The sequence below is a fragment of the Myotis brandtii genome, unplaced genomic scaffold (genome assembly GCF_000412655.1).
Source record: "Myotis brandtii unplaced genomic scaffold, ASM41265v1 scaffold138, whole genome shotgun sequence".
NCBI lineage: Eukaryota > Metazoa > Chordata > Mammalia > Chiroptera > Vespertilionidae > Myotis > Myotis brandtii.
This window is the reverse complement of record NW_005354915.1, coordinates 1,652,593-1,664,089: the sequence shown is the minus strand read 5'-3', so window position 1 is coordinate 1,664,089 and position 11,497 is coordinate 1,652,593. Positions and strand designations below refer to the sequence as shown.

Below are 11,497 nucleotides of genomic sequence, written 5' to 3'. Positions count from 1 at the left end.
TGCCCGCCTTCAGTGAAGCAAGAGAAGTCTCCGCAAGCGAAGGGAAGGGAGAAGAGGACGCCTGGGGCCTCGTCCTGGGGGATGTGGAGGGCAGGGCAGGACCGGCAAGATGCCCGGGTGGGCAGGTGAGGGGCAGAGGGAATGAGGTCAGCAACCTGTGCGGGGACCCTGAGCCACTGCAAGCCCCAGCTGAGGCCTGGCACGCCCACGGCTGCAGAGACAGAAGGAAGCAAACCCCCGGAGGCCAGTCCCAATCCCAATCCCGAAGCTGCGCAAACAGCCGGGCCCAAACCGCCCGGGGAGCAGAGGCGGGGCCAGGGCATGGACAGGTGGGTGGCCTTTCAGGGCCGCAAGCCACACGCGTGGGCAACAGTGGGATGCAGGGGTTCGGGACGGTGAGGTCAGAGGTCTCTGAGGCGTCCATGGCCCGATTTGGGGCGTCACTCAGCAAGCTGGGGAGAACCCAGGACGTTGTGAATTGGGCTTTTGAGGTCCCAGTGGTGCTGGCAGAGTCCGGGCCCGGCAGCGCGCTCTGTGCTGGGGGTGCTGTCAGCCACCCTCAGAACCCACCCACAGGACGGGGGTCCACTCTGGGAAACGCACGAACAAGAGGCTGCGTAGTTTCGGGTGGCCCACGGACGCCTGCCTCCCACTGCCCTGGGCGTACACAGGCCCCCGGTGGGGAGCTGTGACCAGGAGAGGGTGAGCAGAAAGGCAGTCTGGGAAAGCAAAGGGGAATTCGGTCCCGGGCCCAGCACCAGGCAGCCTGGTGGCGTGGGCGCACGGAGAGTGCCCGGGAGACCCGTGTCTGACTATTCCGTCCCCGGTCCGGCTCCCAGTGGACGCACGGGATTTACAACTGTCATTTGCTAACTGCTACTCAAACACTGACGGGTAGACTCTCTTTTTTAAAATGTCATGACGGCCACCAGCTGGTGTGCTCAGTGGTTAGAGCAACAGCCCGCACACCGAGGGGTCACAGGTTCGATTCTGGTCAAGGGCACTTACCTGGGTTGCAGGTCGATCCCCAGCCCAGTTGGGGTGCATGCGAGAGGCCACCAATCAGTTTGTCTGACACTGATGTTTCTCCCTCCCTCCTTCCCTCGCTCCCTCCTTTTCACCCTCTCTGAAAAGCAATGGGAAAAGTATCCTCGGGTGAGGATTAACCAAAGTTTTTTTAAAAATTAAAAAAATAAATAAAAATGTTGTGGCGCCGTGAAAGGGTTTCTCTAGTGGACAACCACGCACTGACAGCTGCCCGCCTGCTTCCGGCAGGACCGCCCACGACAAAGGAGACTCGGCTGGAAGGGGAAGTGGCCAGGCCTCCCGGGGAAGTAGGCTCTGGGATTTTGTAGGCGTCGTTTGTATAAAAAGCATAATCATACGTAAGCGCCAGCGTGGTGCTTGTTACTAAGAAATCATACGTCAGGAGGCGGGCTAGACGGGGTCAATGGGGAGAAGAGGGGACATAGGTAATACTTTCAACAATAAAGATTTTTTTTAAAAGAAACCTTACGGAGCAGCAGTAAAGGCCACGTGGTTCCCATCCGCCGAGAGCCGACCCTGCGGTCTGGGGCTGAAAGCCTGCCTCCGCCTGCTCCATCTCCGCGCACCTGCGGGCCGGAGAAGGGAGATGCCTGTGAAACGCAGCTCGGGAGGTGTTTTATTATTGTGTTAGTCGTAGTGGGTTGTCTTGTCCCCTGTGTGCGCGGAGGACAATAAGAGTGGACTTGCTGGCTGTGGATTGGGTTGCATTTTTTCAGGGCTGGAGGAAGGAGTGACAGATGATCCAAACCCCCTCGCTTCCCCTGCTTCCCCTCCTTCCCTCAGGGCTCCTGGGGAGCTCACTGGCTTCTCTCTGGGGGGTCCTTCTCTCTGGGGGGTCCTTCTCTCTGGGGGGTCCTCATCCGGGAGGACTCGCCAGGCTGCCTTACAGAGCGGTAACCGTACGTGTTTGCCTGGAGTTCGGAAACGTTGGCTTTTAATAAGAGAATTTAACAAGAAGCAGAAATAGGATCTCAGTCCCCATCAGCTGGGTCCTCCACCGCTCGGCATGCTGGGAGAGGAATTATGGAAGTCGGCTGCAGGCAGTGCCGCTCAGAAAAGAAAGCCATTCGATTTGCTGTTGAACGGAGGCGACTTCCTTTTAAGCCGAGTTAAGGCCGAGGCACAAGCATTTCGTGAGCGCGTGCGGGGCCCACGCGCTGTGATCTCGTCGGCCTCGGTCTTCCCCAGGAATGGACGGTGCCGGGCCGTGCGGACGGTGGAATTTGCCCGAACACTTCAGCCGAGGCGAACCAGGCAAGCGGCCGTCAAAGGAATGAGGCGGAGCCCTGGCCCGTGCGGCTCCGTTGGGTGAGTGTGGTCCCGTCTCGGGTTCCATGTCCAGTTAGCGCACACACCTGGGTCCTGGGCTCGATGCCCAGGAGGGGCGGGCAGGAGGCAGCGATCCATGTTTCTCTCACTGAGGTTTCTGTCTCTCTCCCTCTTCCCACAGTGAATACCACGCAGCAATAGAAGAGCAGCAGCGCGGACGTGTCTCAAGACCATGTGAGCGGGAGCGGCCAGACACCAGGGTCCACGCGGAGTGGATTCACGCCTTCGAAGTTCCAGGACAGGCGGCGCCTTTCCTAGGTCGCAAGTGGTCACCCTCGGAGGGGAGGCACCTCTGGAGATGCCAGTGGCCCAGGCGTGGTCTCGGGCAGGCGAGCAGGTGCGCACCCCAAGGAGTCTCCGTCCTTGCCCGGGGCACCGGCGGGCGCAGTGTGGTTCACTGCCTCACTGCCGCCTCCCAAAAGCCTTGCGGGGGAGAGTGAATAATGACTCCCCCCCCCCCACACACACACACACAGGGCAACGTGAGGTCTCTCCGTACTTGCTTCGGGTTTCATTCCTCACCAACCTGTCTGTTACGATAGCAGGTGGCTGGGCAAGCCCTTAGAGAGGCTAGAGCCGCCTGCTTCCCTCAGGGCTTCCCTTGCTTCCTGTTCACATAACAAGAAAGAGTGGTTTCCTTGGAAAACCTAAAAAGAGGCGCTAGCTCTCCGGGAGAGGAAAGGGAACCTGTTCCAGGGAGTGACAGGCGTCTGCAGACGGGCTGCCCCCGCGACAGTCAGGCAGCCCTCTGAACAGTGTGATGTCATCAGTTTGCTCAGTGACTGCTCGGGCGAGAGTGAGCTGTGGCTTCCGCGGTGAACGCTGGGAGCGTGAAGAGATGACCACACTCGCCTGGAATTTTAAAACCGTGCAGCTAACACGTCTCCCCACGCGGGCCAAGCAGGCGCCGCCGGCTGCCGCGCTCGACGGCCTCTCACTCCAGTGATTTTGGAAACTTCAGCAAATTTTGAGCCGAGGGAAGTTGGATTTGCATTTTCTAGCAGCTCCTCGGAGTTATGTTTTCGCATCGTCGGCAAATTAAACTACAGACGCACTTGGCTCCCCTGCATGTTTTACAGATGAGGGATGAATGAAAAGTCGGCACCGGGCACTGGTTCCTAGTCTTCTGTGGAGACTTGGTGACGGCCCCTAAAAGATTGTACGTTCTGAGGGCAAATGCCTTGGAAAATGTCGGTGCATCCAATGCGTGAAAGAACAAAGGCAGGCCTATTAGACATTCACACTTTAGTCTGAATTTCTTTCCCCATTCATTTGCCATACGCGTAGCACCTGCCTGCAAAGATGGAAGGCTTTGCTCTCCTCCCCACACTGGACTTGGGAGCAGTGAGGGAATGAGAGCTGTGCTTGGGGTGGAGGGTGGGGCCCTTTGGGACAGCGAGCTTGTCCCAGCTGCTGCTGGAGCAGGAGACGTGGCCCCCACAGACCATCAGAAGAACACTGCTGGGGCCAGGGGTCTAGGCAGGCGTCTGTAAGGAGCCAGACTGCCCAGCCAGCATGGCTCCGCGGTTGAGCGTCGACCTATGAATCAGGAGGTCACGGCTCGATCCCCAGTCAGGGGGTTGCAGGCTCGATCCCCAGTAGGGGCGTGCAGGAGGCGGCCAATCAATGATTCTCTCCTCATTCACGTTTCTCTCTCTCCCTCTCCCTTCCTCTCTGAAATCAATACAAATATAATTTAGAAACCTGTACGGAGCCAGACAGGGAGGATTTTTGAGTTTGGGGGCCACCCAGCCTGTCGCAGCTCCGCCACGTTGTTGCTGTGGCGGGAAAGCAGCCACAGACGAGCAAACGAGCGTGGCGCCTCCACCAAAGCTGCATCATGCACTCAGGCAGTTGCATCTCCTGTCGCTTTCACACGTTGTGAAATATTCTTCTTTTGACTGTTTTTCAAAACATGTGAAATATAAACTCATTCCTAGCTCATGGGCCGTGCAAAACCAGACACTGGCCCAGATTGGGGAGCAGACTGTCGAAACTGATGTCCTTACTGCTCATTTTTGCCTAAAAACCCTAATAGTGGCCGCGATGATGGCACCACTAAAAACAAACCAATGTCTAAAAGGTAACAGTGCCAGGCCAGCGTGGCTCAGGGGCTGAGCATCGACCTATGAACCAGGAGGTCACGGTTCGATTCCCGGTCAGGGCACATGCCCAGGTTGCAGGCTCAGTCCCCAGTGGGGGGCGTGCAGGAGGCAGCTGACCAATGATTCTCTCATTTCTATCCCTCCCTCTCCCTTCCTCTTTGAAATCAATAAAAATATATTTAAAATAAATAAATAAACATCCAAATGGCCCTTGGCAGAAAAAAAGGCTCCCACCCCTGCTGTAGAGCAAACACCTCATTTCAGAACCACCTAGAATACAGCTGAGCAAGTGGGTCCTCGGGCCGACCATGGTCCCGGGTGAAAACAGTCACAGAAATGAGACACGTTCTTCGCTCAGGTCCACAGCGCGAAGGTGGACCTGTGCCCCGTGAGCCTCTGCCCCCGCCGGCCGGTGGCTGATAGGACAGGAGGCTGAGCAGCCACAGGCACATTGTGCTCTTGAATCAGGAACGTCGTTTTGAGAGTGGCGCTCCACTCAGCGTGGTACGTCACCAGGGACGTAAGATGCCAGGCCTGCGCAGACCTTCAACCCCCGGGGCTATGCAGTATTTACTACCAAGAACCACGAAAGCGGGGCTGAAGGTTCTGGAAGCCCCGTGGCAGCCGTGGGGCCCTGGCCCTGGGGGGACAGAGGTCTCAGGCGCCCTAACAGCCAGCTGGAAACTGCAACTGAAACGCTGTGCCCTGGCCCCGTCCCCTGGCAACCGAAAGACATGCAAAGCGGGCCTTTCCCAGAAGCGCCGCCGTGCCTTGCGCCCAGCAGACACTCAGGAAGTATCTGATGAGTCACCAAGTCCTCTCTGAGCAGGAACCACCCTACCGTCCATGGGCAGATAAGCGGGTAAACGAAACGGGCCCACACGGCACATACACACGGGTCCTGACCGCGCGACCACACGGATGAGCCTCGGGGGCTGCAATGAGCCAGATGCCAGGGGAACAGGTGAGGGTCCCTCTGTGTGAGGTTCCTGGGGGAGTCCCTCTGTGCGAGGTTCCTGCAGGTGTGAGTCCCACTGTGTGAGGTTCCTGGGGGAGTCCCTCTGTGTGAGGTTCCTGGGGGAGTCCTGTCCGTGGAGGCAGAGGGAGGGGCGGGACGGGGAGTCAGTGTCTAACGGGCAGAGTTTCACCAGGTGAAGAGCCGGGAGATGAGTGCACTTCGCGCCACTGAGCTGCACGCTGAACTGTACCGCGTGCATTGTACCGCGATTTACTTGTAAAAAGAAAAAGTAAACACGGCTTGTGTCTGAGACCATCCTACACCAGGCCCGACGCTAAGGGCGACTGAACAAACTGAAAAGCCTGCCCTGGGAGAGAGAAGACGGAGGCCTTTGTATGCGAAGTGACGATGGAAACCGAGAAGAGGTGGTCTCCTGGGGGCAGGAAGGGCGGACAGGAGCCGTGGGGACAGAGATGAGGGGGCGCAGCCGCACAGGGGAGGATGGAGCCCCTAACTCCGCCTCCGGGGAGCCGCGTGCAGCCTGCTGAGCCTCCAGCCAAGCTGCCAACAGGAGCAACTGCCTCGCAGAAGATGGCCCCTCCCTGCCCCTCCTCCCTCCCCCGCCGCCTCGAGCACCGAGCCCTTGGCCCTGTTGGGGTGTCTGTGCTCCCCAGCAGACAGGCACCGCCTTCCCACCCCAGTCGGGGCCTCGCAGCACTAAGCCCGTCGGGGCTCCGATGGGTGGCTGAGGGGCACGCGGTTGGGGCCACGGCTGGTGGTGGTCCCTGCAGGAGATGCCTAAGCCACGTGGGGTGACTGTGACGCCCCCGCACAGAGAAGCCTTCATCGACTGATGCTCGCTGAGCGGGGCTCCCTCTACCCTCCGCCGGGTGACGGGTGTGGTGATGCAGGTGTGGGGGAAGGTGTGGCCCCAAAACCGGAGAAGCTTCCGAAACAAAGCTTGGCTGCCTGGCCCTCCTGCTCCCTGTCACCCGCCCGGTGTCAGGTGTCACCGTGGGCTCTGGGAAAAGACGGTGCCAGCCCGGGAGCCACTTGTTTCCTCAAACTCGGCAGTTGATGGCGCTAAAGAAACCCCACCTGAACCGGTCCCACCAAAAGAGAACACAATTGGACCCCAGGCCCCCGAAGCTTTCTGGACTTCGCAACATATTTTTTTAATTATTCAATTACTTGATTCAAATAGTTACTTTTTAAAAATCATGTGCTGGCCTGGCCAGCGTGGCGCAGTGGTGGAGCGTCGACCTATGAACCAGGAGGTCATGGTTTGATTCCGGTCAGGGCACAGGCCCGGGTTGCGGGCTCAGTCCCCAGTGTGTGGCATGCGGGAGGCAGCCGATCCATGATTCTCTCTCATCATTGATGCGTCTATCTCTCCCTCCCTCTCCCTTTCTCTCTGAAATCAGTAGAATATATTTTAAAAATAAATAAATAAACAATAAATAAACAAACAAAATAAAATAAAAATTGTGGGCTGGCCCATCTCTCCGCCCCTGTTGCTGGGAGCACGGAGCGCGGAGGGTGTGCACAGCCGTGCAGGGTGGAGGCGCCTCAGGCTGTGCAAGAGGGAACAGGGATCTCCGGGAGGGGCTGGCCGTCCCCTCCACCACTGGGAGGGTCTCCCTTTCAATCCAGCTTCTCCAGTAAAAGAACCATTGTCCCCAGCGAGGCTCACAGGGACAAGGGTCTCTCCAGCCCGGCCCTCCCTCCACCCCCTCCTGATGCCTTTCCTGAAAGAGCGTTCTGTTCTCTGCCCGCCCATCCCAGCTGCCCCGTGTCCCTGCGGCCTCTCACCCCGCCACCCCGGCCAGCCCCGCAGCCATGGCTGTCCTTCCTGCCTCGTGTTACTTGGTGGCCACCTGTTACGGCTGGAGTGGTTTCCACCGAAAAAACCCTGCTGAAGCCCTAACCCGGCCCCTGGGGAGGCCACCTTACTTGTAAACAGGATCTTTGCAGATGGAACTGGTTAAGATGAGTCAGCAGACGGGCCTCGTTGAAGCAGGAATTTTGGGGGGTAAAATAGGCAGGTTGAAGACATTTTAGAAATTAAGGGGACCAGAGCAGCAGCAGGGGTATCTCCCTAGACTAGGGGAGCTGAGGAGCTGCCATGGGCACATGCCCTAGAACAGTGATGGCGAACCTATGACACGTGTGTCAGAGGTGACACACGAACTCATTTTTCTGGTTGATTTTTCTTTGTTAAATGGCATTTAAATATATAAAATAAATATCAAAAATATAAGTCTTTGTTTTACTATGGTTGCAAATATCAAAAAATTTCTATATGTGACACGGCACCAGAGTTAAGTTGGGGTTTTTCAAAATTCTGACACGCCGAGCTCAAAAGGTTCGCCATCACTGCCCTAGAACGAGGGCTGGGAGCAGCAGCAGGTCTACAGTCACGAAGCGGAAGGAAGCCCGTCATTCAGAGGAGGAAGAAGGCCAAAGGGATCGGAAAACAATAAGGGAGGAGGGGAGAGCCTCGCGGGTCCCAGGTGAGGTTTGACCTTTGACCCAGGAGTTACTATAGTAACCAGTCCAAGGGAACAGTGACCCATCAGAGGGGATGTCAAGGCACAAAGGTGTGCAGCCTTCGTAAGCCACAGGGAAAAGGAACTCAGGGGCACCCTTTCCCCTCCCCACGTGGGAGTCTGTTCTGCGGGACCCTTCCCCCCTCCACCTTTGCTATACACCTTCCGCCCGTGGATTCATTCTTCGACTCCGACGGACAAAGAATCCGGGAACCGTCCTGCCTGGGGAACACCGCGTGTTCCAGTCCAAAAAGCCCGCTTCATCGTCCAATACGCCTGGGAGGGCCCAGGTGAGGATGGAGGCCGACGGGAGCCACGACCCACCGAGGTCACAAGGGACCCCAGAGGTAAGAGAGGCCAAGTGCCTTCCGAGAGGGTCCCCTCCTCACACCTGGATTCTGGGCTTCCCGCCTCCACAGCAGGGCCGTGCCCCTTACACTCTGGGGACAGGAGAGCACACGCACACACACACACACGAGCGCGCGCACACACACTGTGGGTTTAAACCCTGAGCTGGTGTGGATGACCCGCAGCCGCATCTCGGCTCCAGGACCAGCCTCGGGGCCTGATTCACAGCCTCGGGGCTCAGCAAGCCACGCCCACAGCACAAACCCCGCCTGTTCTGTCCGGCCTGGAGCTAAGGTGGCTTCTCTATTTTTAAAAGGTTAAAAAATATCACCACCATCTTCCAGTAATTCACCAAAATGACTAGCACAAAGGGAGAGAGAGGCAGCGCTCCGTGTCCCCTAGGCCTTTTAGGAAACACGGACTTGTTCCTCCGGCCACGAACATGCGAAGCTACAAGGAAGGCGATACGGTGGACATCGAGGGAATGGGCTGTTCAGAAAGGAAGGCCGCACCAACCTGCCCACGGCCACGCTGGACGAGGCTGCGTGCCACCCAGCGCGCCATAGCATCGCGAACGCGCAGGTGAGGGCAAGATTCTGGCCAAGGGAGTCAGTGTCCGTATTGAGCCTGTTAAGCCCTCAAGAGCCGAGAGAGCTTCCTGAAACGTGTGAAGGGAAATGAGCAGAAAGGAAGGAGGCCGCAGAGGAAGGTTCTGGGCTCCGTGAGCTCCCGGAGGAGCCTGCGCCTCGGGACCCTCCCCGCGGCCCCAGGGCCGGGCGAGTGTAGCGGAGACTTCTGTGCTGGTGAAAAGGTTTCTCGTAATGGAGTAGAAGTGTGGCGTCCCTTTCCCCAAAAAATAATTAAAGAGAACTTTGTGTCCTAAAAAGCAGATATAATCAACAAAAGAATGACGCTTCCTGACAACTTCCTGTTTAAAAAACAAAAACAAATTCTTGGCCACTATTGCAGGATTTAACACAAGAATAGTCGTTTTCCAGTGCCCTTGGCGGCCTGGCTCTGTCTCCTGCTCCAGGGACGCCCCTTCTCCCAGCCTCCGGCCCCCTCCTGCGTCTTATCCAGTCTCCACCTGCAGAACCTCCTCCGGGACCAGCCTACACCAGGTTTTCCTACCTTAACTCTTCACTGCCCAACCCTGAGCTCCCCGGTCCGTCAGCATTACCCCAGCAGGTGGAGGCTGCGGTCACCGCCTGGCCCGGCCTCTGCGGCCTCCACACCCACCTCTCTCTGGGCGTCTGTTCCCACGGGGACGGGGACAGTGTGGCTCTCCAGGGCGGGGCCCCTTCTTCCTCCAGTTGGCGGAGAAGATGCACGAGGGCGCTGAGCATCTTAAAGCCGCGAACCCAGTTCTCTTCCAGGACGTGCAGGAGCCCCCCAAGGTGAGCGCCATGGAGGCCGCATGGCCTCGGAGAGGAGCCTGAGCCAGGCCCTCGGGGCGCTGCAGGCCACGGTTCTACCTTCAGGCCCTCAGCTCTGCGAGTTCCTGCCGAACCGCTTCCTGCGTGAGGAGATGAAGCTCATCAGGAAGATGGGCGCCACCTGCCTCCCCTCCGCGGGCTGCAGGCCCAGGCTGGCCGGGCGAGTCGCTCTTCCAAAGGCTCCCCCTCCAGCACCACCAGGAGCCTGTGGGCCCCAGGCCTGAGGGCCCCTCTGCGCCCCCTGGGCTCTGGCTTTCGCCTGAGCCTCTCGCGTGTGCATAACCCACAGATACAGACGGTGGGTATGAAGGCTTGGGGGGCGGGGGGGGGCAAGGGGAGAAAAGTCACATATGTAATACTTTCAACAATAAAGATTTATTTTAAAAAGAACAGTCATTTTCCTTGAGGAAAAAATAACATTGTTAAAGGCGTGGTCTTGCCCTAGCCGGTTTGGCTCAGTGGATGGAGCGTCGGTCTGCGGACTGGGGGGTCCCAGGTTCGATTCCGGTCAAGGGCATGTACCTTGGTTGCGGGCACATCCCCAGTGGGAGGTGTGCAGGAGGCAGCTGATCGATGTTTCTCTCCCATCGATGTTTCTGACTATCACTCTCCCTTACTCTCTGTAAAAAATCAATAAAATATATTTAAAAAAAGAAAAAAGGCGTGGTCTTGCTTGAATCCGGCTACCGACTGCTTGGAAGTCACCCAGGACGTGAGGGCTGCGTGTGGCAGAGGCGCGTCCACAGCAGCCCCGCAGGGCACCTGGGGCCACGGGTTTCCATCCGGGGCCGGAGCTTCACCTGGCCCCACGCAGAACCGGGGACGTTCTTACCCAGAAGCCTCTGCCTGTGTGTCTGCTGGGACCTTATTCATTTCAGAAACACGTTTTCCATGTCCCCACGAGGCAGCCCGGTGGGAGCTGTCAGGTCTGGGGGCAAAGGTGAGACAGGGCCCTTTGGTTCCCGAATGTCCCAGCCCCTCAGCCCTGCTGGCAGCTCACGGCCCCGCCTGTTCCGTGACCTTCCACCCCGTCCCACGTGTGAGGAGGGCGGCTGGGCGGGAGCGCCGGGCCCCTACAGTCACGTCACCGGGTCTGCCTGCAGAGCCAGTTTCTATGGACCCGCCAGGCGCTCAGGCACCGCCGCGCAGTCAGACGTGTGGGCAGCACGGGAGGAGGACACTCCACCTGTGTCCTCGAACCCTGACTCCACAGACCTCCTGTTTCCACGGGAGGAGCCCCGGACAAACCCAGCGGAGGGGCCCCCCACAGAATCCCTGCCCGTCCTCCTCACACGGTCAAGGTCACCCACAGGGCCGTCTGAGAAACCGGCACAGCAGGAGGCGCTAAGGAGACACTGGTGTCTGTGGGGTCCTGGACAGGAAAGGGCAGCGGTAAAACCTAAGGAAATCTGAGTACAGTAGAGACTTCAGTCAGTAACAACGTGTCCCCTTGGCTCATTAATCTTAACAAATATAGCCGGGCTCACAGATGTTGTAACAGGGCCAGCGGGGCAGGTGTGCGCGAACTCCCTCCGCACACTGTCTAAATTCTTCTGTGAATCCAAAACTATGGGATGGAAAGTTTATTTTTTAAAAATAATATCATCCTCGATTTGTAAAGGACTGTTGTATTTTTTCCACCTTTATTGCAAAATAAAGATTTTCAGGCTGTTCAAAGCGCATGAGGAAGTCAGTCATAAATCAGCAAGACCCTTAGCAAATCCG

The 11,497-nt window shown here is 57.8% G+C and overlaps 1 protein-coding gene and 1 long non-coding RNA gene across 3 annotated transcripts; both read left to right on the top strand.

Moving 5' to 3' along the window:
- The first annotated feature begins 1,619 nt into the window (after nucleotides 1-1,619).
- On the top strand, nucleotides 1,620-2,830 carry LOC106725128. The gene is made up of 2 exons (XM_014535117.1): nucleotides 1,620-2,355; nucleotides 2,498-2,830. Exons 1-2 carry the CDS (start codon nucleotides 2,054-2,056, stop codon nucleotides 2,814-2,816), a joined length of 621 nt encoding a protein of 206 aa, XP_014390603.1. The 5' UTR covers nucleotides 1,620-2,053; the 3' UTR covers nucleotides 2,817-2,830.
- A 5,370-nt stretch (nucleotides 2,831-8,200) lies between these two features.
- Nucleotides 8,201-10,178, top strand: LOC106725129. 2 transcript variants are annotated; one of them, XR_001360996.1, is made up of 3 exons: nucleotides 8,201-8,335; nucleotides 8,653-8,918; nucleotides 9,370-10,178. It is a non-coding gene; the product is annotated as an uncharacterized LOC106725129 (long non-coding RNA). The 2 variants fall into 2 exon arrangements; XR_001360995.1 differs by having other exon boundaries at nucleotides 9,713-10,177.
- Nucleotides 10,179-11,497: the final 1,319 nt, after the last annotated feature.